We start from the raw sequence: 26333 nt of genomic DNA, 5'->3' as shown, positions 1-26333 counted from the left end.
TGCTCGGATAGCAACTTAAAGATTTCTCTGTGTCCCGAAGTTCCATCTTCGTGCCAGAAACCATATTTATGGAGTCTACACATTGGTTTTGTTGCTTCCTGTTGTATCTTAAGATCCAGGAGGAGCAAATCAAGCATAGCATTTAGGGCATCACCAAGCTTATACTCATGGCACCCGTGATGCACAAACATACACGTTTTTGCAGCCTGTATAGTTCCCGGATTATGGACTTATCTATGCTCCGTCGCCACCAGACCACAGAAGCGTAAATGATGATTGGTCTGATAAGTGCTGTGTATATCTATAGGACCACAGCAGGTTTCAGATCCCAGATTTTACCACAGGCTCTACGGCATTGCTGAAAAATCCTCACACCTTTCAGTGTTGGAAGACTGAGTCCATCAAATTTCCGTTTTCTCGTAAACAAGACTATGGTTGTTTTGTTCGGATTAACGGAAAGACCTTGTCTCATGCATCAGTCATTGATTTCGTCAAGAATCCTCTGCACTTTCGTGCAAAGCCTCATTAAGGATTTATCCGATGTTAGCGCACAGACATCATCCGCATATGCTTGTAATAAGTTTCACGCATATTTTCGTAATAAGTTTCACTAATTTTAATGCGTTACTCTGTCCTGTAAAATTTTACAAATTTCTACTTGACAAATCTCAAAGATGACATAAAAAAGGTGCAGTCTAAGAACTATTCACTACTGAAGTCTAGCCGTCACTTTTGAAAGAACCCTTCGATTTTTTGCGCTTCAAAGAAGGTAAAGTATGTAATATAATTTGCATTATTGTTCATTTTGTATTGTAAATTGTATTTATTATTATCACGAGTTTGGTGCTAGTAATTGCCGAGACTTACGGTACTAAAATCATACCGAGATTCTCATCCTAAGTATACTCGAAAATCTCGGGAAATGCATTGTTGTCATGCGGGCCCCGCGCTACCTTTGACAATTTTACTCGTATTGCATAATATTATTTCAATACAATTTGTCACGATTTCATACAAAAGAATGGATGTTCGCAGAAAAGTCTTGATGGTAAAAGCACCTATTATCCGGGCCTCTCTTTACCAAAAATATATGTATGTACATTTATTTGGGAGTAAATTTTCACAAAAATATAAATTATTATGTATTCCCTCTTTGAAGACAAATCTTCAATCAAACTCTAGTTAAGGAAACTATCCTCTCTACATGTGTACATACATCGATTTTTATTACATTTACAAAATTTTAACATCGCTTATTTATCTAACAACTCTAGTAATTTTGTTTCCTCTGGTGCGTTTTTGGACTCTCCGCACATTACTTACAGCCACAGTGAACTTTGTTGATGTAACATTCTTCTTAACGATAGGCACTGCAGGAGGGGATGGAAAGCTTACACCTGGATGAGTATCCAGGTTTTCCTTTTTGTTAATTTCTTTCAGTTTTACATGATCCGACGCCTGCGTCATTTTTGTATTAGATTTGAGCACCCTGGGCTGTGCTGTAGAGAAGCTGACAAGCACGGTGGGTCGTCTTATAGTTTTCTCACACTTCAACGGCATAGAACTACAAGTGGCACCCTTTGAATCAATGTTATCAAATACCGCAAGGTACGGTGTATATTCTGCGTTTTTTAGAAGTGCAGCTTTCAGCAGTTCTGAGCTGATAACCTTAGCTGTTTCTATAGCTGCATCGGCGTAATCAACTATTTGTGGTTTTGGTAGAAAACTCTTGGAAGATCCTGCTCCCAATCGAAACACTGCTGCAGGAAGCGAAGCATTTGCTGGAGCAACATTCGCTGGCGGAATCTTTGCTGGTGTAACCTTTGCTGCTGGATCTTTTTTAAGCGACGGTTTTGGAATGAATTTTTTCTTCGCTTTAGCTTGCTGGGTAGCCGGTGGAGCAAGCGCTTTCTTTCCAGTGTTTACGATTTCTTTTCCTTGCTTTATGTGTTTGTTTGGGAATGACCTTCGTCTTTTTTCTCCTTTCGCTCTGCTTTCATTTATTCTTCTCTCCTGTAATTCATGTGGTTTTCTCTCTGAATATATCATACATTTAGGCCATACCCATACATTCACTTACCAATTCCAATTTTTGCTGCTCTCGCAGTTTTACACATTCCTTGTAATGTTTAAATTGCTCTTGCCGCTGCTTGACTTTAATTTCTCCACCCGATATTTTGAACAGTCCGTCCATAGTGCAGCCCTGGGACTGGACAATTTTTCCTTTGAATATTGCCCTCCTAATAATTTTCCTGATAACAGAGAGGGTAAACTTCCCATCCACATATGGATAGTGATTGATAATATATTTCTTGATAGCCACCACCGACGAGCCGTTAGGCTCGTTCAGACCCTTCAACACCCTCAGTAACAAAGCTTCTGGATGGAACTTCCGATATTGCATTGACGCATTTGAACTCCAAGATGTTAAATCCGAGCTATTATATCCAACAAATTCGGCTGTAGACTTCTGGTCTTGCCGTTGTTTGAAATACCGCAGGTCATTTTTCAGCATTTCTTTAGTTCTGTTTATTCTTTTTAGAGATTTTTTCATTTTTTTTGTTTTATTTTTTTGTTTTTTTTATAAACTTACGAAAATTTGTATTAATTCACTTTCTTCTATATCTACATTTCTTTAATATTTTAAGCAAATTTACTAGATGACAGAAATTTGTTGTGCAAAGCAAGACGAATCTATACAAGGTGATAGCACTAGAGTAACAACAACATTTAGAAGTATTTTGCTTTTGAAATTTGGTTTTTTGAATACCAAAATTTTAATCAGAAAGTAAAGGAAGCAACATAGAAAGGGCTGGTGTCAAAAAGAGAACAAAAAAGTGTTGCCCCAATAGGTAAGTGAACTAGCAGCTGAATAGATGCGATGAAACGCAATTGGCATAAGAAATGACTTCCAAATGCTCATATGCATATATGGCTTAAAACGTAAGCTAAATAGCTAATGACAATTTGGCAATCTAAAAAAAGGGTTCACTACTGCTTTATATTTTGACGCCCAAGCGAAGTAATGAATCCACTCTCTCCTTCCGTGGTGAAAAATTAATGTCAGAAAAAGTGTTCCAGAAACCTTGTTCAAGAAGCATGCCCTGGAGATAGCGGATATCCACAAATCAAACGCTCAAAACCAGACGACGGCGGTCAATGAAACAACTATCAGAAGGAGAAATATTGGCAATGAAATAAATAACAGATAATTTATGCTGTATTCTTCTTTGTGACTTAATTGGCACGATAACCGCTTCTTTCTCATGCTAACCGGCGTGAAGCAAAGTCCTTCTCCGTCTGTTCTTTCCAACGCAGAGGAGACCTTCCTCTTCCTCTGCTACCACCAGCTAGTACCGCATCGAATACTTTCAGAGCCGAAGCGTTGGTATCCATTCGGACGACATGACTCAGCCAACGTAGTCGCTGGATCTTTATTCGCTGCGCTATGTCTATGTCTATGTCGCCGCAAAGCTCATACAGCTCAACGTTCCAGCGTCTGCGACAATTGCCGTCGCCACAAGCAAGGTACAAAAAGTTCCACAGAAACTTTCTCTCAAACACTCCAAGCTTCACTTCATCGGATATTGTCATAGTTCATGCTTCAAAATCGAATCCACCCTTACTATTAAAAACTGTTGGTGGTTAACAAATGACACGCAACAATAATTCATACCACCTTTCTAGTCTGACTACCTTCTTTTACTACTTTTAAGCCTTTTATTATAAACAATAATCTATGCATCGTTTTTGTTCCCTTTTTCCCTGCATCAAAGGTATAAAATATTTAATAACTTGTAAGTTAAAACAAAATTAATTTCAATACTAAGGAAAAGTTACTAGACATCAGATAATATACGTATTTGAGAGCTCGTCTAGAGACATTGTACGACACATCATTACTATACTAATACTATTGTTTATTGTAGTACTTAATAATATTAGTTGAAAATAAATAAACAAATATAAAAAACAAAAAAAAAATAGTTCACGCTTCTGCGCCATACGTTAGGACGAGCATGATGAGAGCCTTGCAGAGTGTTAAATTAAATCTAGAAAGTTTGTGTATTTCTTATGATCAGTTAAATATTGCATGCTCACGAGTCGGTTAACCAAAAGCCTATTTGTTTTTGCTGAAGGCGGAAAAGAAAAAAATATTATTATTACGAGTATTATGACACTACAAAGCACTTGAATAATAACCCAGTTGGGCTTGGGAGCATTAAATCATGCCTGTTTTTCACATGATCTTTCACCGAAGAAGTAGTTCTGAATTCTGGACTTATTTGTCGGTGAGCTATAGCCATAAATTCAGTCGTTCGGACTTCACTCCGATTTCATTAAAAACTTCCGTGTGAAGAAAATAACATATTTCTCCGCCGTTATTAGAAAAAACCTTTTCTATCAATTTAGTGTTTTATGCACGCAGTGGGTTGCAAGCACGAGCCCTCAATTTATGTGTTTATGAAAATCGTTGAAAAACTCTGGGGGTGCTAATAGGACTATGAATAGGTTCGTGCGGTTTTTTTTCGAAATTTGAAACTTTATTGACGTAAAATGGTTACAAATTTAATATTCAAAGTATTGTCCATCGCTTACTACTACTTTTTCCCATCTTTCTGGCAATTCACGGATTCCCTTTGTGAAAAATTCGGTCGGTTTTGCCGCAATCCACGAATCGATCCATTTTTTGACTTCATCGTAATTACGGAAGTGCTGGTCAGCCAGGCCATGTTGCATCGATCGGAAGAGATAGTAATCGGATGGCGCAAGGTCTGGACTATACGGCGGGTGGGGTAGGACATCCCATTTGAGCGTTTCTAAGTATGTTTTGACCACTTGTGCAACATGTGGCCGAGCATTGTCATGTTGCAAAATAACTTTGTCGTGTCTATCGGCGTATTGCGGCCGTTTTTCTCGCAGTGCTCGGCTCAAACGCATCAATTGTCGTCGGTAGACATCCCCCGTAATCGTTTCATTCGGTTTCAGTAGCTCATAATACACAACACCCAGCTGGTCCCACCAGATACACAGCATAACCATCAGGCCATGAATATTCTGCGCCGACGTCGATGTTGAAGCATGGCCAGGGTATCCATACGTTGCCCGACGTTTTGGATTGTCGTAATGGACCCACTTTTCATCGCCAGTCACAATTCGATGCAAAAAACCCTTTCTTTTGTGCCGTTGAAGCAGTTGTTCGCATGCCATAAAACGGCGTTCAACGTCTCTTGGCTTCAATTCATACGGCACCCAATGGCCTACCTTTCGGATCATTCCCATGGCTTTTAAACGTTTGGAAATGGTTGATTGATCAACTCCCAAAGTTTTTGCAACCTCTTCTTGCGTTTGAGCCGGATCTTGATCGAGCAATTCCTCCAATTCGGTATCCATGAACTTTGGCGGCGCACCCTCGCGTTCTTCGTCTTCCAAGCCAAAATCACCACTTTTAAAGCGTGCAAACCACTTCTGGCACGTTCGCTCAGCTAGAGCATGCTCACCATAAACTTCCACCAAGATACGATGACTTTCGGCTGCTTTTTTCTTCATATTAAAGAATTCCCCGCAAAAACACATTATTTGGCACGAAATTCGACATTTTCAAGTGTGGTAAAAATATTGTTGTTTACGCTTCAAATAAAAAACTTATACTGACGTTTGTGCCTTACGACAGTAGCTCTCCAATGAATGTTTGGAAATGCGGATCGATGGAATAATAATCAAGTTACGCCATCTGTTGTAAAACCGCACGAACTTATTCATAGTCCTATTATGAGAAAATTAAAGAAATATTTTAATTATAAAAATCCACCTCCGCTTGATAAAAATTTTCCTTGAATGTAAGACGGCAGTTACTTATTGCGGTTACTTATGCTCTAAGGTAACGTTTTCACCGTAGTTTACTCTTGGATTTGTTGCCAGTAGCATTTTTGAAAATATAATAAACGGGATTGAACTCCATTCATAAATTTATTCTGATGGATACATGGATATTCATCAAAAATGATGCAGGGTAAATTGCACTTTGCTGAGCAGCATTTTCATTTTTATTTTCGATAAAATTTATCGGTTCAGTAATCACCACATACTAAAATGAAGTCATAAAGTTGTCAGTCTGAAAAGTGCATCCTAGCAATGATTGCGCAAATATTACGATACGGATCTACAAATATAGTACACTAGCTGTACCCTGCACGCGTTGCTATGTCAACAACTAAAATAAATTTAAGAAAAATAACTTTAAAGAAAAATCAATACACAAATATTCAATTCATTCTAAACCATTTTATTATTTCGAAAAAATTGTGACATTACAAAGTTTAGTTTCAATTCGATGTTTATTGAAGTGCTGTGGGATACACAATATTCTTTGTTTTTCCATCTGGTACGTACACGAATAAATCAGAAGGTTTTGCGACACGTGAGCAAGCCACATAGAGCTGTCCATGTGAGAAGCATGGATTCTCCAAATTTTAATCCACACACTTGTAACGATTGTCCTTGTGCTTTGTTAATAGTCATTGTGAAAGCGAGTCGCACCGGGAACTGTAAACGTTTGAATTCGAATGGCATATCTATCGGGATCATTGGGATACGTGGCAACAATATGTCTTCACCTTTGAATTTTCCACTCAAAATTGTTGCCTCGATAACATTGCTCATCATTTTCTTGACTGAGAGTCTGGTTCCGTTGCAAAGTCGTGGTGGATATATGTTTCGAAGAAGAATGATGGGTACGCCCATTTTCAATGTAAGAACGTGCGGCGGCATGCCTGGCAAATCAAGCGAATTCAAGAACTCAGTTGGATAGTTGACAACCTCCTCTTGATTATCCACAGTATCGGTGGACTTATATGTTGTCGTTTCACTGGGTATTCCATGCTGAATGGGGAAGTTGATGGTGACATCGATGTTTTTGGCTGCTAATATAGCACTCGTACTGAACCGATGAGGGTTTTTGTAGTTTTGTGCAAACTTTAGGAAAACTTTTTACACCAATTCGTCGATGCTTTCTGTGATCTTACAGAAGTTTGTTGGCATTTCCAATATCCAATAATTGTTTTGCAAAATTTCCAGCCGATGCATCCCGTTGTAGTTGTACACGCATGTTAGTTTCAAAGTCAATTTCTGTAATTGACGCCATAGAACCGATGATTTAAGTTCATCAGCGGGTGTTGAACGTGGAGTAATGGGCAGTGTTTGTAGAAAATCACCAGACAATAAAATGAGTGCGCCACCGAAGATTCGTCAGTTTCCTCTCAAATCTCGCAGTGTACGATCAAGCGCTTCGAATGCTCTCTTGTGAGACATTGTTCATTCACATATGTCACACTCGTTTTCTCTGTGTAAAGATACATGGTCATACTAATTTTTATGACAATCGGTTGAACGGGCCAGAAGTTGCTACTCTGCAGCGCCACCTGGTGGCATCAATGAGCACATTCTACAAACCTTTTGCGTGGAAAATACATATGTATATATCGTATACCAATTTTTATAATAATCGGTCCAGTAGTTTTTGAGTTCATCGATGACATACAGACAAACATTAATTTTTATATATAAGAAAATTAGAAGGTTTCTTATTTTTCAACTTACGAAAAGTGGCGACGAAACTAAAAGGGTAGATAGTCATGGAAGAAAGGGAAGGGGTAACAGAAAGAAAGAGATAGGATAGAATAGAGTTAGGAATATCTAGTACTGTGAGAATTTTCCTGATTCTTTAGCAAATCTGAAAATATCCTCCAGTTTGAGAGAACGAATATTACTCATTCTCATGACTGCCTTGTTTTAGCAGAGGCAGGCCACTTACAGAGAAAATGTTCCGCGCTATCAGCATCCTCTAATCAAGACAGGCAAATCGGGTTGTGTCCTATAATAATACCTACCATCAACCGAACATCTTTTCTTCCGTTCTTCGTTTTAGAAGAAAGTTCTACAGTTTTCTGTTCGAGCTTGTCACAAAACACTTTGCAGCTCTGCAGCGTTCAAGACCGTTCCGGTTATGGGATCTGGTCCCTGTTGGGTAACCGCTGATCCGCAGTTGGCCTATTCAACTACAATAATATACATATGCATATATACCTAAGGTATATCACATGGGATGAAAAGCCCCCGCCAAACACATCGATGGCTCTAGTTTTATTGCATTCGCCTCTTTTTTAGTAAGTACCAACCTTAAAACGACAGCTGCTAAAAATTCATGATATTCTATTCATTTGTTCCTGAATTATTATGCTAAGAGTGATGCTACTTTTGTTATTTCCAGAACAAATACTAGATTTAATTCAAGGACCACAGAATAACACCTATAAATTTTACATACTGCAATTTCAAATACCTAATTTCTGAAGTAATAACATTTTTGTTACCGCTACTCGGATATGAATGCATACAAGACGCAGCAACACTATCCGGGAACGTAAAGAAAGATCAGCTGTTGGTTCTTCATTTGCTAAATATTAAGTCATGGGTTGCTCACTCTTTGTGGCGAATATTTACTAATTTGGCAACGGTTGCTAAAAAAAAGTAAGTACCTCTATTGAAAACCACTCAAGCCGCATGTTACTACTTGTTAAGTACTTTTATCTACCTTTTATCATAGGTTGTTGCTATGGGTAAATAAATAAATAACCGATTTAATATAATAAAAATCAACATATAGTGTTTAATTACTTTTCCTCCAATATATGTAGCTTTCATTTGGTTTTGGTTTTCTTTCCTGCGAGCTTCTTCGCTGGCTTTAGAGTATCCGCATCGCCAGCACCATTTTCAGCGACTTCTGGAGCGCTTGTTTTACCTTTAGCGAGTGGTTTCTTTTTCGGCATTGCTGCTGCTTTTCCCTTCGACATCGCTTTTGGTGATGATGTTGATACTGCGGGTATAGGAGGAGTCGATGCAGATTTGGTGTGTGATCCTTTCACCTCCTTATCTGCTGTCGAATTCATTGTGCTGGTTGCAATACCTTTGGCACTTTTACTTTGTGTCGTCACTTTGGGTTTCTCCAGCGGCTGGTTATTGGCTATCGTTGAAGGTTTCACATTTTTGTTGGCAGTTTTGTTCGAATTTTTTGAATCGGTCGCTTTCGCCATTTTTTTCGCTGTTGCTGATACTTTTGGTAGCTTTGCAGTTGGTTCAGCGGCGTTATCTAATTTCACCACTGGCTTGGCTGCCTTCGTTGCCTTTGTTGTTTTTGTGGTATTTTTGACGGTTGCTGGTTTTGACTCGCCATTTTCAGCTTTCTTTTTTATAGATTTCGGCTTTTTAGCCGCTTTTTTAGCAGGCTATAGAAAATTAAGCATTAAATCAAATTTGTCAAAATATTCGGTAAAAAGCTTCCACTTACCGCATCCTTCTTGGCCTTTTGCATGAGTTTTTTGCGTTTCTGCCGCTGTTCCAGACGATTCATCTCAGCGGACATCTTAAATGAGCCGCCCAGTCCGCTACCTTTCGCTTGTACCAATCTCCCATTTGTTATGGCTTTCTTGATGTACTGCTTAATAAGTCTTAGCGTACGCGGACCATCCAACTGTGGATAATTATTCTTAATATATTTATTGATAGCCAAAACCGAAGAACCGCCACGCTCATTAAGGTTTCTAATAGCCTCAACCACCATCATCTCAGTGGATTTTTTCACTTGAACTCCTTCTTCTCCGCCTTTAATATCCAGTTTTCCAGTAACACTTCTCAGGGAAATATCTGCATCAGTACTCACAGAAGCGTCGGAGTCGTTTTCCGATTCATCAGCTTTGTTCCATTTGACTTTAAGAGAGCCTATGGAATCTTCAACATTATTTTTCTCTATCTTCGCTTTACTACTGCTTCCGCTAACGAGCTTGTCTCCGCTGCCATTTTTATCCACACCATCGCTTGGCATATCCTCTTCACTATCGACACCATATTTTCCATCATCATCTTCAGCTGATTCCTCACTTTGCTCCTCTTCGCCCGCTTCTTCCTCTTCATCATCAGAGGTTTCAAGTGATTGGCAGAAAAATAATTTCATAATTTTACAAGGGACTTTGTATTCAACAATAAAATGGACAACAATCACATTTATGTATTTCGAAATGACTATTCAAGTTGGACAAATTCTCAAATTTTTGTAGTTACAGTAATGAATGAAACGGTTTCTTTAACCCTTGTAATGACGTTATTTTGTATGCATGTGTAAATAAGTATTTTCTAGCTTCAAAGGGATAAATGAATGCGCAGATTTTTTAGAAAATAAAATGAGAAAAAAATTAAAATTAACATTAAGAGAAAAAAATTTTATGCTTTTGGTATTCAAGTTAACTACTCGAATTTCTAATCGTATTCTTATTTGTTTGTTTAAAAAATTTACAAATTAAAACTATCGAAAATTGTATAATTTATTAAATATTTTATTGCGTACTTGTACGAAAATCAGGTGAAACACAAAAAGAGACTACGCAGCAAATTTATATATTTTCGTTTTTCATTATAGCCTAATTTCAGTAGTTCGTCACCTAAGTGAAATTACATTACCTCATAGTTCAACTGACAATGACAGAGGCAAATGATATTAAGTTTTTGCTGGCATAGAATCCGGACGAGTTTAGTTTTAACTCGTACCAACTTGCTACATTTACATAAAAATAGGTGATTTTTGTGGAAAATATGACAAATCAGTTGCGCAGTGCGTGTTGCGCGCGTCCTATGACTAAATTTAGTGTCAAGATTTCCATATTGAATAGGCATATTTGCTATCTATTCCCTGAGTATTGGCCTGAAAATTGACTTAAGTCATTCGATATTTTGGCTATGAGTTTAGAAGAGCGATTTTATAATCGGTGATGGATGGGTGGATGAAAAAATGATGAAGAAAATGACAAAAAAAAAAATTACAGCACGGCTAAATTTTTCCCGTTCAGAATTTTTTTGTTTTAAAAAATTATTTTGTTGAATCCAAGGTTGAGCAGCTTCAGCTGCCACGTCACCGGGTACTCGGCAGTCGATTCTCCCAATTCGCTCATTTCATATTTCAATGAGCGATATGAGGGCATACTTTTTTAATTTTTGTCGTATACCACCAACACAATCTCCGTTGTTTCATAAATAAACCGCTGCCAAGGCACCGGTGGCGTTAGCCAATCAATTGATTCCTTCAAGTTCGCTGAGAGCCGGTTAACGGTCTGATCTAGACCGTATCTTCGAACCCATAAACTCGTCTTTTATTGCTACTCTTTTATTGCTATAAATATCACTCACTCTCCGACCACTTTGAGTATCGCTTAAGTTGTTTTTGTTAACACACTTGTTTTGCCACCCTGGCGCTCTTCTGCTAAGGTGAGTTGTGTGATTGCTAACAACAAAACTTCGTGTGCTCCTGCTGCAGTAAATAATCCTATTCCTTTTGCTTAGCCATCTCTTTCTCAACGAGTGCTGATTCTACCGTCAGTTGAATGGAATCATTGAGTAAGTAATTATAGCTTTTTACCCTAATAATACGACTACTATGCGGCGTAAGAGAGTTTCCAGTCCGAGAAATGTCAAAAAAAGCTTGAGCTATTATCGCTTTTTAAGTCACTGACACACGCATATTATCATTTAAACACTCGGTTACAAAAGATGATATTATCGATAATGTTGTAAACTTCGTTAACATTAATGAACAGCATGTTGCCTGCTACAGACTTATAAAAAATATGGCAATTCGGACTCCCTTTAAATGGGAGCTCCCGAGCATCTGTAGTTGATTTCTTGAAACTGAAAATTTAGCTTGCAAATGTAGCTATTTGGCCTTTTCTTTTTTTCAAATCAAGTGTTGCAACTTCCACAAAATTTGGTACAAAATAATTCGAGACTCCGATGTAAGTCTGATATTTCGTATGTTAAGTGCGCCTTCGGAATATGGCATTTTCACTATCGTTGAGATGTGGCTTAATGTAAATTTTTTTGATGCAGAAATTTTCGCCCCGAACTTTTACCTCAAAAACTAGATGTAATAGGGAAGTGGTGATTTTATCAATCCTGCATTAACTGCTTTAAAATTTAGTCAGTAAAATTTAGTGATTAGTTCAAATCTGTTCTGTAAGATTTTCTATGTAATCATTGACTAGTTGCTGTTTCCACTGTGGCAGTGCTTCGCTTGATAACAAATGGCACAAAATTAATAATCTAATAATCCTATTGGAAGATTTATAATTTTTCTAAATGGCACTCATATTTGGCACTTGTGAACTATTCACCTGCAGTATACAAACAGACAAGTAATGTAGCACGTAAATCCGGGTAATTCTTGCAACGTTAACCTGAAAATCGTGGGAATAGCCACGCTAGACTTTTTAGTATGGCTACTTAAAGTTGGCCAAATAATTTCGAACTTAAAATTAATTAAAATTCAGCAAATGGCGTGCTCAACACTCATTGTTGAGAATGCTTTTCGCTCTAAGATCTTACCAATTTACCTAAATGATCCCATGCGGCAAATGCTTAATAAATCGTCTATCAAAAGATGCGCCTAAATGTGAAACCTGAAGAATCTATAGTAAATTTTTACACGTTTTATTTTAAAACAATATCTAGACGTGTCTCTTGAAATACCATTTATAAAAGGGGAGAGTTCAAAACATCACGTGAATACTTTTTTATGCCGGAGATCAAGCTTCCTCTGTGCGGTTCTCTCTTCCCGTAAGATCTAGCATGCAGATAAATCAATGCTTTAATTGGCGGATTTTGGTTGAATTACAGAAAATCATTGCCAATGGGTAATGTATCGCATCGTCTGTAGGCGAAGCATGCAAACGAAACCAGTGGTAAATAAAACTTTTGATAACACTTTCCAATGTTTCTTTCGACCTACTCTACAATGGGCCATGTTCTTGTTGTTGTTCTTGAAGTGGTTGTGTATTTTCACTGAAAAAATTAAATTTATTATTAATATATTAATATATTATAATTCAAATTCTTTATCTCGATGTCTGAGATCTCATTTGCTGCAAGAAAGGCCTTGGACATTCACATAAGTAGTGGAAAAGACTTTCCTTCACCCCTTCCGCTTCACAGCTTCTGCAGATGGGATTGAAGGGTAAGTTGAGTCTAGCTGCATGATCCCCTACTTTCCAATGCCCTATAAGGGTTGCAGTAATACGTCAAATGTTTGGCCGAGAACATCCTAACAGATCATTCGTCCTTTGGATTTTGTACGACGGCCATGTGTTTTTTGTTGCAATACATGTAGTTAATTGCATCCACCTTCTTTCGGCTAAAGCAAGATAGTGTGAAGCAATGGATGCTTTTAATGTGTTGAGTGGGGTCGAGACACTGCCTCTGCTATGTCTAGTGTCGAACCTTTTTTGCTAGCTCATCCGCTATCTCATTACCCCGTATGTTCCTATGCCCAGGGACCCATATCAGAGTAATTTCAAGCCGATGACTACTATAAGTAATTCCAGTTCCTCTCTGCACTTTAGGACTGGCTAGGATGAAATGGAGTTAGAGTCTAAGGCCTTGATAGCTGCTTGACTGTCTGAAAAGATGGCTACCCTTGCATCAACTTCCTTCTAGAGTTTTAGTCATTGGCATGCTTCTCTGATCGCTAGAAGTTCTGCCTGGAACACGCTGGCATAGGTAGGAAGTCTAATTGACCGAGATAGGTTGAGTAGCTCCGAATGGAAGCCAGCTCCTACACAATGGGTCATAGTCAACGGAACTATTTGAATAGGCTGTGCAGGCGGACTGCCTAGCGAATTATAAAGCTATTCCGGTATTAAATGGTTCAGAATCTTAAACACAATTAAGGGAAGCTGTTAGTAATGAATTACATAGTAATTTATCAGAAAGAAAAACTGACCATAACAGACCAATTAGTTTATACAGAGAATAATCTATGAACTCTCATTTTCTTGGGAGCTCTAATCAAAAATGAGAGTATCAAACAGAATACTTTTGCAAAGCATAATCTTTGAGCTCTAATGATCTTTGTACCTTAAGTCATTCAGACTCATGGGTAGGTTGTTTTTGCGACCTGCACATTGAATGCCGTAAAACATATTTTTTAACAGCGTCTCTGTTGCTAAATAAAGTTTTAAATATGAAATTAAAAATTTAATACTTTTATACAATGTAATTATTGTTTGTAACTAAAGTTCCAACTGGAATAAAGGTTATGAAAATCTGTTAAATAGCGTAATTTTTAGTTTTTAGTTGCCAGTTCGATGATTTTAGCGCCAGGAGTTTTAGATAAATTTTTTGACTGCCCTATTTATTGTAGATGATTAGAGCATAGGAGCTATGGTTTGAGCTCTGTATCGCCTTAGAATAGCAAAAGGAAAAGATAATATAACGTTTTCTTTATTTTATTCAACTACCAAAACGGCGCTTTACTTGATGAGAGCCCAGACTGGCACTTCAACCATTTCACCTCTCCGAAAATCCATGCATTAACTGTACTCGTACGCATACACAGAAATATACGCTAGGGTGGTCCACTTTATTTTATAAAACAAACAAAACTATTTAAAATTTATACCGTATTCTCACAGCATCTTTTTAATATATACCTATATAAGTGTATATATATTTATAGGTATATTTATATATACACTTGTTCTTACATAATTAACTCACTTTTTACAATATTCGTGCTAAATTTAACTTTTTTTATAAAAATATAGTTCAGTGTATAAGAAACTCAAAAATTAGATTTCCAAATCTTTAAGCAATTCACAAGAATTTAATTTATTTAAAAGAATCTATGTTTTAAGTGACGAAAATTCTCAACATCGTATGAAAAGAACATAAAAAATCAGCGTTATTTTTAGCCGCTTCAAACTTTCATTTTATTGTATTAAAATTGAGTGGGCTATAAAATAGCATGCCCATCCTTAAGATTCTGATTAAAAAATTTAAAAGTTTGATGACGATTTTTTTAAATTTGTTTAGCATTTGTGAATTTTTTAAAAAGTTTAAGACTTTAACTAAAATATTTTAGTTATAGTTTTGAACGATATTTTTATAAAAAAAATTACGTAAAAAGTTTAGAATGAAAAATATTACAAATATTGGAAGGAAGAACGTAAGCGTAAGCGATTTTTAGTAAAAGAAATTCGAAACACTTAGCACAAAACAAATCAGTACGAGATTTTCAAAATTGTCTTTAAATGTTAAGAAATATGGCGTAAATGATAAATGGAATAACATCTGCAACCTATTAATGTAATAATGAACAATATTCAAAATAACTATAGTAATCGGCTCCATTGGTCAAATCCATCGCAAAAACAGGCACATCTCAGTAAAACTCAGTATAATTATATATACAGGTTTTGTTTTGCTTGTTCTGTTATCTTTGTAGGCAATGTATTCATGTCGGAGTATGTACTTTGTTTTTGAATGTTATTTTGAGGCGATTTTTTACTGGTTTGAGTTTGGTTGTTGATTTGACTTATTACTTCTTGGCTTTGAATGCTAGTTATTTAAAAGTTGCTTACCCGGTGCGATGACCAAACCGTTATTTTCTTTATGTGTTCTTTCGATGTTATTAATTTTTGTAATTTGTACATATGTGGCCTTATTTGTATGGTTGTTTTTGGGTTATATTTGGAATGCAGTGGGGTTGCTATTGTACACTTTCCAAGCTTCACGTACAGTACACCGACATTCAATTTTAATTTTGTTGATAGATTTATGTTTGAGGAAGGTAGGACAGGAGGGGTCTTCGGAGGTATGTGTATCAATATTGCAATTAACAGAGAAAGTTCTCGGACAAGTATCATGAGGAGGTGGCGTAGCACATTGTTTGCATAGCTGAATACTTTTACAGTAGTTCTTTGTGTGTCCCAGTTTCAAGCAGTTTCTGCGTTTCATAGGGTTAGGGATGTATTCCTGAACTGTGACCCTTTCCCAGCCCAAGCTAATTTTTTCAGATCTTCGGATTAGGTTGAATGTTACAATTGCTGCTCCTGTTGGTGTCAGTACACCGTTCGTTACTTTCATCACTTTCCTTATTTCAATCACTTTTTGGTCTGCAAGGCCTTCTAATAAATCTTTTTCAAAAAGGTTGATAATATTTCTCGAGTATATTCTGCCCTATGTTGAGTTAAGGTTTTGTGAAACGATATTTTTACCGGTACAGCATCAATACAGGTAGCTTTAATGAATTTTTCTGCCGCATCAAGGTTTTTTTGCCTTAATCAGCAAGTTAACAGATTTAAGTTCAGTTACCTCCGTGTACTCTGAACTTATATGTTTGAGACCTTTTTCTATCTGGAAAACATTATAGGATGATAGCGGTTTAGTTTCAGTGTTGTTTTTAACGATCGCGGTGGCTATTAGATATATATCGTAGGATATGGTTGTCATTTTGTTGCATTGTGGGTAGAGGTATGAAATCCCCGTCCCTTGGATTTTCGGGTTTTATAGTGGAAAAGATATATTCTCATCCGGATTTAGGTGTTTGAACCCATTTCTATGAGGGGGGTTGGCCCCTTTCATTTTATTTATTTCCCGATTATTAGTGATGTATAGTACAAAGAAAGATAGTAGATAAACACACCACCACTTGGAAATAAATTTGAACAAAAAACTGAAACTGCCAGAAAAGTTCTACGTCAACCTGGATACCATGGTAGAGTCGCCCGAAGAAAGCCTTTCATTTCTCTTGTGAACAGACGTAAACGTATTCAGTTTGCTAATGAGTACATAAATAAGCCTCCCGAGTTCTGGAAAAAAGTAATATTTTCAGACGAAAGTAAAATTTGTATATTCGGAATAAAAGGCCGTCAAATTGTTTGACGAAAACCTGGAACTGCTCTTGAAAAGCAAAATCTTGTTGGCACGGTTAAGCACGGAGGTGGCGGGGTTATGGTTTGGGGCTGCATGGCGGCAAATGGGGTGGGTCAGTTAGAATTTATTGATTCGACGATGGATAAATGGGGATACTTGAACATACTAAAACGGAATTTAAAGCAAATCTCGGCTTATCAAGAACATTTTGGTTTCAACAAGATAACGACCCGAAGCACACAGCCGAGATCGTTAAGCTTTGGCTCTTGTACAACGCCCCAAAACAGCTTAAAACACCGCCACAGTCCCCAGATCTTAACCCCATCGAGCATCTGTGGGATCTATTGGAAAAAAGAATTCGTCAGCAAGTAATTACTAGTAAAGAGGTTTTGCGGAGTGTCATGCAGGCAGAATGGAGGAAGATAACAGCAGAGGAAATCAAACTATTTCAATGAAGTCCTGAAGCAACGTGGTTATCCAACTAAATATTAGATTTAATTTTTGCATATAGCATGTCATGTTTTTGTATTAGCCTTTAAGACTGAACGCAGACTTTATGAACGCTTTATTTACTTGTTACAGCCATTATTCACCGTTATCTAAAAACTTATGTGTGAGAATCTTGAAATTTATTTTTGTTTTGAAACTTAAACATATAATAAACATATAAATATATACAAATTTATAAAAATTATAAAATCAGGTTGTGTGTTTCATTCACTAAAAAGTTATTGTAGGGTGAACGCAGACTTTGTGGGGCATGTGTATATATATATTTTACACAAGAAATATGCCTAATTTTTGGAGAAAATCTAAAAAACACACATTTTTTCATATGGCTGATCGGAGCTCCTCGATCAATTTCTGATGCGCGTCTTGGTTTTGTCCAACAAACGTGCTCCAAACTACGATGTAAGGAATACAAAGGTGGCGGCATCCGCAAATCGCTATTTTGCTCTCTTAAAATTTGAGTGCCGTCAGCATAATTTAATTTTCGCGTGTAAGGTTTGTGAATCAGGAAGGGAATACTTTGATTTTTATATGAAAAGAAATAATAAAAGTCAAGTGCCGCGTTCTCAATTGTGGATGCATAAACTATAATAAAACCTCACTTTCCAGCACTATGCATTCTATCATTCTCGATTATCATCATCATTATAATCATCGGTTCCTTTTCTCCCATCGGAGTATAGAACCATCTCCATCTGGTTCTGTGTTTTGCAAGAAGCCCAATTTCGTTCCATGACATTTCTGAACCGTTCTCCTCCACGATATTTTTGGACGACCAACCTTGCGAGAGAAACACCAAAGTTACCACAAGCGGTAATTGTGGTTACCAAGCCACACTGGCATCGATGGCAATACCTCCGCGGACAAAATGGCCACATACACAACTTTTATCCACAGGGTTACATCCAGCCTTTTCATCAAGAGCGAAGTATTGTATATCGCCTCATTAATCAAAAATTACGGCTCAAATTAGGCTTCCATTACACCATCATTCCATCATTACACCAGAATCAACCTAAACCGGATCAAACCAGCACACGGTTATACGCCGGCGAATTACACACACCATACCTATACATACTCATCTTTTAGAAAGCAGCCAGATCAACCTATGCCCCTTCTGCGATGCTTCAACAAGCGTTTTCCGTATAATTGCTTTATTCCCAGGACTCGATGCCAAAAGACAACAGAATTTCGTTGGAACTGACCCCTTCTCACTTCTTATGAACCCATCTGAAGAAAAACATAAGGTCTAAGAACCGTTGATACTTTCCGGACAGCTGATGCTGATGCTAGCGCTGCATACTAATTTCAGTTTATATAATCGTTATTAGCACTAAGCTTATAAAAAAAAAATTCTTATATCAGGATAGTTAGATAGGACCACCCTACTATGCATATGTACATTATTTTAAGTAAGAAATTACAAATATACATATGAATATATGTTTCGACAAATATTCGGCTTACAATGAACGGTAAATATTTGTCGAAGATTAGTAGTTTCTAATAAAATCCTAACGAGACACGTAACTAGTCTCGGCAAGCTTATATTTCGTTGTTTTGTTTTTTTGTCTTAAGCCAAAGCAAAGAATTTGCAGTTTTTCACAACTAATTTGAGTTCTGTAATTTTTAAATTTTCTAACGAAAACTTCAAAATATTGTATTTACATTTAATTTGTTGCTTAAGTTTTGTGAAAACTGCAAAATGTTGAAATTAAACGAATCGAAATTTTTAATCGCTTATGTGCTTTTGCTCGTGGTTAACCTATCTTTAGCAATACTGTCCGAAGGTGCGAAAAAAATATTAAAAAAACCGTTCTTAATCAATTAATTAATATTATGGGGATATATATTTTTGGATTAATTTTATTTTATTATTATTATTATTTTTTTTTTTTGTGTTGATTTTCATTCTTTTGACATTTAACATTTTTAAGATCTAATGGAAAAGTCTTGCACCAACAGTGAGCAATGCCAATATTACGAAACGGAGGATGTCAATTCTACCTGTGTAGGTGGTGCCTGTCATTGTTATAACAACGCAACGCATTCGATAACCACCTGTCGCCCGAACGTGAGTTGATTTTTCAACGCCGTTATGAGTCCTACAGTGAATGTGAAAATATTTTTTAAATTCGAATAATTTACTTACTCCATAGATTCTCCGCACCAACAATATAATCGGTGGTAACTGTCCATGTAATTTGCCGCATGCCGAATGCAAACCATCAGATAATCTCTGCTATTGCGAAGCGAATTATATTTCCACGAAAGACAAAAGACGATGCGTTCCTAGTGAGTACAACAGCATTCACCTCGAAGTATTAATTTTAGTCGTAGTCTATTAAATTTTAATTTTTTTAGCAAAAATAATATTGGGCGAGCCTTGCGAAATGGACTCACAATGTAGGACCTATGCTGTTTTCAGTCACTGTGCCAACGACACGAAAATTTGTACTTGCAATGAAAATTTTATACAGGAAGATTTCATGTGTCTTTCGCGAAGTAGTGAGTAAAAACATTTAACTCAAAGTATTCGTTTTACCAGCAGTTGTCCTTATACCTACATAGTGGCACAAAATTGATCGGAAGATTTATAATTTTTGCAAATCGTACGTCAGTCATATTTGACAGACAGTATACAAACAGACAAGCAATGGAGCGCGTGAAGGTGAAAATAAATATTTCCATACACTATTATTATTAAAAATTTTTCAGTAAACAAGTAATTTGAAAACAAATTAGGATGATTAATTTTGTGCCACCTTGTATATACATTCATATGTACGAGGTGTGACTATTAACTATATTAAACATCGATCGGCATCAGTTTGGCGTAAAGCCTTCTCTTTCGAATACAGTATCTCTCGTTTTTATGAACATATCCGACGGCTCATTCCGCTTAGCTTCTTAATCAAGTACCAAATCCCAGTCTCATGGCGTTCTCTTTTCTCGTAATACTCGTAATGTTCCTCTGTGCCAGCAATACCAATTTTCGTGTTTATTGCTCAGCATTTCCATAAAAGAGACTTAAAGGGCTTTCCAATAACAGGTGTTATTTTGAATAGCCCGCTATTTCGGTAGATGTTACTTTTGAAGCTCTCATTTTTTAATATTGACAAGTAAAAACTACGCCATTAATAAAAATGGAACGATACACGCTTAAACAACGCATTGAAATTATTAAAATTCACCTTAAAAATGGTGAAAATTTGGCACAGACGGTTCGTAAAACTCGAATGTTTTTGGGTCATCGTGAAGCACCTTGTCGGACCGCAATACAGAAATTGGTGAAAAAAATTCGAGCTGTTGCGACAAGTTAGTGATGTGAAGAATAAAACCCGTGCATGTCGCTCAAGAACAGCCGAACATTTTGCTGTTTGGGTCTTAAGGCTTATAAAGTCCAGTTATCACAAGAACTCAAGCCGGGTGATCATCAACAACGTCGTGTCTTTGCTGATTGAGTCGTTGAAATGTATGAAAATTATCCGGAATTCCATTGAAAAATATCTTGAGTGATGAGGCCCATTTTCACCTCGGTGGCTTCGTCAACAAGCAAAATTGTCGAATCTGGGTCCCAAAAAATCCAAGAGTTATTGTTGAAAAGCCTCCCTATCCTCAACGTGTGACTGTTTGGTGCGGTTTATGGTCCGGCGAAGTCATTGGACCTCACTTTTTGGAAAATGAAACTGGACAGTTACGATGAATGGATTGCGCTATTGAGACATGATTAACGATTTTTTATGGACAGAATTGGATGGTATTGATCTGGACAATGTTTATTTTCAACATGGACGGCGCTACGTGCTACACAAGCAACGAAACCATTCATCTTTTACGGGAATAACACCTCTTATTGGAAAACCTATGTATATTGAAGGGATAATATTTACGTACGAAATCAAAATAAAACATTTTAAAGAGTCAGCCTCACGCATCTCGTAAAGCCAGATAACGGTAACGTAGGACCGATTGACGTGACATTCCTAGTCGCACCAATTGTTTTTTCGTCTCACCGAAATTCGACTTTTTCTTCGGTGACGGTACGCACACAGCGGGAAATGTAGCTCCATTGCTCGTCAGTCTTTGAGATTTAAATGTCATCACTTTAAATGGATCACTTTGAAAGTATATTAAAAGTAAGAGACTTCTTAAATCGAACTCTTCCAGAATGAATGATCAGTCTTCGGAATGTGAAGTGTTAGAGACAGGCATAATATTAGCGAGGTTTTCCATAACCAGTTTTTCTTTCAGGCACGCAAGAAACCTATAAATTTCTCAGTGTTGGAAAAGGAGCGCTAGTTAAAACCCCGAATTTGTCCATCACTCATTGAGCTTCTTGTCTATGAAAAGATTCGTCTTTATCAATGAAAAACTGAAAACGGTGCTAATTTACGGTATTGAATGGGGAAAAGTGTGCTTATAAAACTGACGTCTGCGCGTGCCTTCCTGATATATACGTATAGTAGAAATCAGTGAAACACCACGCAATTCCATAAAAAGCTGACAATTTTAAATTAATTCAAATTATCTACAATTTCTCCCTCAACTTTTCGGTGGAACTCATTTGCTAAATTGCTGGCGAACTAAATATATAATATATAAGAGTTCAACACACAAACTCTCCAGTCACTCTCAATTGACAAGACATTCGTCCCAAGAGATGGTATTTACTGGACCAAAAAAATGTCTTTCTAGCAGAGTCGTTCTTTGTCGGACAATAGCAGTTATGCAAAGGATTCGCATAAAACTGTAAGGTCCCTAATTTAGAGGACAACACCAACATGTCCAACACAAATTAGAGGATAAGTTTGATCTACATTCTTTTCAAGTAGGTTTTTCTGAAATTGTGCGGTTGCTAAGTGAAAAAGCCCAGCTGTAAGATGTTTTCTAAGCACATAAATACTGGGAACACCTCCTGCAACCAAGTTTAGTATTTGGAACAAGGCCACATTCATTGAACTATTTGATTTATCTGTAGTTGGAGCAACACTTTATTGCCATGGCCTGGATTTCCCGCCACTAATAGAGCAGTAAACGATCATTACCGAATGGATACTTAAAACACAACTCGATAGAATAGAAATACCAAATGTGAAAACGCCAAGTTCACAATGCGACAAAAATCGTTTTTGCAGCAGGGAATCGATTTTTAGCAAACCAAATTCGAAACACTTAGCGCAAAACAAATCAGTACGAGATTTTCACAATTTTCTTTAAATGTTAAGAAATATGGCGTAAATGATAAATAGAATAACATCTGCAACTCTTTTAGACTTGAAATTTCCTTTGCACAACAAACGCCAGACCTAAATGCGTCCCATTAGGAACGGGCGGATCGTTTCTTACTTAACGCAGTTGTGCTTGTCAACATCATTTTCGACGATTCTTCCATGTAGAAATTAAGACCCTTTGAATACCATGACTTTATCCATAATCACGATTGTATCTCTTGCCTCTATACAGGGTTTTGCATGATCTAAAAGCTTTTCGGAAGAGTGTTTCAGATCATTGACCGGAATGTCCTTCAGGATGTCGGTACAAGCTTTTTGGATGGCCTCTACGGATGCAAAACGTTTTCCTTTCATGGACAGATACAATTTTCTGAATAGGTAGAAGTCACAGGGAGTCATATAATATCAGCCGAATACATCGAGTGATTGATGGTTAAAATGCGATTTTAGTCAAAAAATCTGTCACAAGAGTGGATCGATGAGATGGTGCATTATCATGCAATAACCGCCAGCTTCCTCCTTCGCGGTATTCAGAGCGAATTCGACGAATGCGATGCAACAAACGCTTCAAAACGCTAAGATAGGAAATTACATTGACGGTTTAGCTCATTAGCACAACCTCCTTGTAGACAATTCACTTGGAATCTTGAAAACAAATGAGCATCGACTTAATTTTTGACCTTTTCAAACGCGATTTTTTAGGTGGTAGCTCGTCGGAGGCCTTCCATTCTGCACTTTGACGCTTAGTTTCAGGGTCATGTTTGAAACACCAGGTCTCGCCACCAGTCAAAATGTTGTAAAGGAAGTTCTCGCCTTTTCTCGCCTCTTTAATGAGGTCTTTCGAGTGTTGAATTCTGAGCAATTTTTAGTCCTCAGTAAACTTGTGCGAATGGGTTTGGTGGTGAACGAGGACAAAACGAAGTACCTCCTGTCTTCAAACAAACAGTCGGCGCACTCGCGTATCGGCACCCACGTCACTGTTGACAGTTATAATTTTGAGGTTGTAAAAGACTTCGTTTATTTAGGAACCAGCATTAACACCGATAACAATGTCAGCCTTGAAATCCAACGTAGAATCTCTCTTGCCAACAAGTGCTACTTTGGACTAAGTAGGCAACTGAGCAGTAAAGTCCTCTCTCGAGGAACAAAATTAACACTCTACAAGACTCTCATCATGCCCGTCCTAACGTATGGCGCAGAAGCTTGGACGATGACAACATCCGATGAAGCGACGCTTGGAGTGTTCGAGAGAAAGATTCTGCGTAAGATTTTTGGACCTTTGCACGTTGGCAACGGCGAATATCGCAGACGATGGAACGATGAGCTGTATGAGCTTTACGACGACATAGGCATAGCGCAGCGAATAAAGATCCAGCGGCTTCGTTGGCTGGGTCATGTCGTCCGAATGGATACAAATGCTCCGGCTTTGAAAGTATTCGATGCGGTACCAGCTGGTGGTAGCAGAGGAAGAGGAAGGCCTCCTCTGCGTTGGAAAGATCAGGTGGAGAAGGACTTGGCTTCACTTGGTGTGTCCAATTGGCGCCGGTTAGCACGAGAAAGAAACGACTGGCGCGCTTTGTTAATCTCGGCCAAAATCGCGTAAGCGGTTATCGCGCGCCTTAAGAAGAAGAAACTTGTGCGAAATGAAACGTGCACAGACCTTTTGTAAGCCAAAATGAAATGATCAGTTAAAATGCGATAAACCGATGTTTTGGAGATAATAAACTCCGATTCCATGAATTTCAATGATGATTTTGGTTCATTTTTGATAAATTTACGAACAATTTCGATGAAGTTTTCGGTGATTACTGATTTTGGGCAGCCCGTATGTTCATTGTCAATTATGTCCTCACAACCATCACTGACGCGTGTAAACCACGTGAACCATATGAACTCTGGCACGAGATAGACAATCCTCGCCATAAACTTTTTTCATCAATTCAAATACAATATTTCGGTAAACGTTTTACCGATTTTAAAACAAAATTTGATATTAGCTCTTTGTTTGAAACTCATTTTTGTACCGATGACTCAAACATACTGACATTTTAGACGCAATAACTTTCGTTCCACTGAACCGAATGTCACCAACTTCCAGTGGAAATCATTTCGGGATGTAACATCCAACGCACCAACTCATTAAAAAGATGGCGCCATCAAAAACATTTTTATGACGCCATTCTTGTTTATTTTGGACTTCATCGTGTATGAACATCCAGCTTCTATAGAGAGTCCTTGTCCTAAAAACGCCTCACATTAAAAGTAGTCATTCACATTATCTACTATAAAAATAATCGCTGGAGCTTTTCAAGAACTTAATAGTAATCCATATACAGCACCCTCGTTTCCTAAAATGCTTACTATATGAGTATTATTTATATCTCTATTCCTATAGGGTTTTCGCCAGAATGCCAAAATGATAGGCAATGCATGCTCTCTGGTCCAAATCAATTTTGTCTACCAGAAATTGGTGAGTGCGTATGTAAACCGGGCTTTATAAGCTCAAACAAATCGAAACATTGTCTGGATAGACGAAGGTTCAACGAAACCTGCCTCGAGTCATTGCAATGCCATATACCGATGGGACCAGGAGGAAGCTGCGAAAATGGCAAATGCCGCTGTAAAGAGGAGTATGCGCTAGTCACGGACACAATGAAATGTGAACTGTTGCCACGTAAGTTTGCTTTCGGAGAGTGGAAAAATTAAAATGGAATACTATCGTTAATTTTCGCATATCCTACAGAGATCGGTCAGTACTGCACCGAAAATAAACATTGCCATCTTAAAAACCAGACCAAGGACGAACAGTTGATGGAATGTGATCGCGGTGAATGTGTCTGTCGTTTTGGCGCTAAAAATGAATCACCTTGTGATACGTCCATAGCTACCAGAGTAATCAAAAGCCAATTTTGTTTGTGGTTTATGTTGGCGGTGGCGATTTTGAGTTTGAAACAAATTTAAGGAATTAGGAAAAATATTCCATTTCGAAACGAAAAATAAGTAGTTAAAATCAAATTAATTCAACTTTTGTTCAGTTTATTATAATTTTTATACTTATTTACTTACTTGAGTGTTATAATATTTGGTTGTTGTTTGTTTTTTGCGATCAGTGAAGTCTTGAGGTAACTATGTACATAGGTTGGGGAATGGTGTTTAATTTAGATTTATCAAAAAAAGATTTTTCCTAAAACAAAAAAATATAGTTATTCATAAATTGTTGGCCAATTTTCACCCTCCTCATTTCTTAATAGCAGTAATACAAGTTTGTACTTAAAAACTATACTGTTTGGCAGCAATTAGGCCTCAAGATTAAGTTGGAAGCATTTGGATAGTTTTATGGTGATTCATAACTACAATTTGTAAAATCATTGTACATTTCTGTGGTCATATTCGAAATCTGTTTGCATACTGGTATTATTAAGCTACTAATTGTTATCTAAAGTGTATGTATGTATGTAAGTATGTGAAGAGAATATGTATGTAAGGGAATATAATTAAATCATAAAAAATCCAAATCTGTTTCAGAGTTTGACTTAAAAAGCAAATATTTGTATTTAAAGAAAAAATCAAACATAAGTTTGCTCAACTCAGTGTCATTCGTGAGCTGAACGGTGTTAAAAAAAAAAAAAATATTTGAAAAGTGGTGCCTAGATGTCCGTCGTGAATAATTCTTAGACGAAATAATTATTAAAAAAGTCACCTAGAGGGTTCTCTAGCAAGCAAACAGTACACTATGGCAGCTTTTCTTCACATAGAAGGCGCATTTAATAACGTTAGCACTGATGCTATCCAACGGGCGTTAATAGACTTAGGGGTGGAAAATTGTATCAGTAA

The 26333-nt window shown here is 37.3% G+C and overlaps 3 protein-coding genes across 3 annotated transcripts; 1 reads left to right on the top strand and 2 right to left on the bottom strand.

Annotated features, from left to right (window-relative positions):
• Positions 1 to 1201: 1201 nt before the first annotated feature.
• On the bottom strand, positions 1202 to 2691 carry LOC129249223 (heterochromatin protein 1-binding protein 3-like). The gene is made up of 2 exons (XM_054888913.1): positions 2081 to 2691; positions 1202 to 2013 (listed from the first exon to the last, which is right to left on the bottom strand). Exons 1-2 carry the CDS (start codon positions 2552 to 2554, stop codon positions 1258 to 1260), a joined length of 1230 nt encoding a protein of 409 aa, XP_054744888.1. The 5' UTR covers positions 2555 to 2691; the 3' UTR covers positions 1202 to 1257.
• A 5947-nt stretch (positions 2692 to 8638) lies between these two features.
• On the bottom strand, positions 8639 to 10133 carry LOC129235791 (histone H1.1-like). Its single transcript, XM_054869830.1, has 2 exons — positions 9347 to 10133; positions 8639 to 9284 (listed from the first exon to the last, which is right to left on the bottom strand). The coding sequence occupies exons 1-2, from the start codon at positions 10007 to 10009 to the stop codon at positions 8700 to 8702; spliced, it is 1248 nt and encodes a 415-aa protein (XP_054725805.1). The 5' UTR covers positions 10010 to 10133; the 3' UTR covers positions 8639 to 8699.
• An 8643-nt stretch (positions 10134 to 18776) lies between these two features.
• LOC129235379 (cell death abnormality protein 1) lies at positions 18777 to 26023 on the top strand. Its single transcript, XM_054869192.1, has 6 exons — positions 18777 to 19055; positions 19203 to 19339; positions 19425 to 19560; positions 19630 to 19773; positions 24895 to 25173; positions 25243 to 26023. Exons 1-6 carry the CDS (start codon positions 18971 to 18973, stop codon positions 25458 to 25460), a joined length of 999 nt encoding a protein of 332 aa, XP_054725167.1. The 5' UTR covers positions 18777 to 18970; the 3' UTR covers positions 25461 to 26023.
• The last annotated feature ends 310 nt before the right edge of the window (positions 26024 to 26333 follow it).

This window comes from Anastrepha obliqua, chromosome 1, assembly GCF_027943255.1.
Source record: "Anastrepha obliqua isolate idAnaObli1 chromosome 1, idAnaObli1_1.0, whole genome shotgun sequence".
NCBI classification, from domain to species: Eukaryota; Metazoa; Arthropoda; class Insecta; order Diptera; family Tephritidae; genus Anastrepha; species Anastrepha obliqua.
Note: the sequence above shows the minus strand (reverse complement) of the source record. Positions and strands in the feature narration are given on the sequence as shown.

Bases quoted from the DNA above. Each gene is read 5' to 3' on its own strand.
- LOC129235379 (XM_054869192.1), top strand. From the start codon at position 18,971: ATGTTGAAATTAAACGAATCGAAATTTTTAATCGCTTATGTGCTTTTG. The intron at 19,056-19,202 runs GTGCGAAAAAAA...AACATTTTTAAG, and splicing joins TTTAGCAATACTGTCCGAAG to ATCTAATGGAAAAGTCTTGC. The intron at 25,174-25,242 runs GTAAGTTTGCTT...CATATCCTACAG, and splicing joins GAAATGTGAACTGTTGCCAC to AGATCGGTCAGTACTGCACC.
- LOC129249223 (XM_054888913.1), bottom strand. From the start codon at position 2,554: ATGAAAAAATCTCTAAAAAGAATAAACAGAACTAAAGAAATGCTGAAA. The intron at 2,014-2,080 runs GTAAGTGAATGT...CATGAATTACAG, and splicing joins AGCAGCAAAAATTGGAATTG to GAGAGAAGAATAAATGAAAG.
- LOC129235791 (XM_054869830.1), bottom strand. From the start codon at position 10,009: ATGAAATTATTTTTCTGCCAATCACTTGAAACCTCTGATGATGAAGAG. The intron at 9,285-9,346 runs GTAAGTGGAAGC...AATTTTCTATAG, and splicing joins AAAAGGCCAAGAAGGATGCG to CCTGCTAAAAAAGCGGCTAA.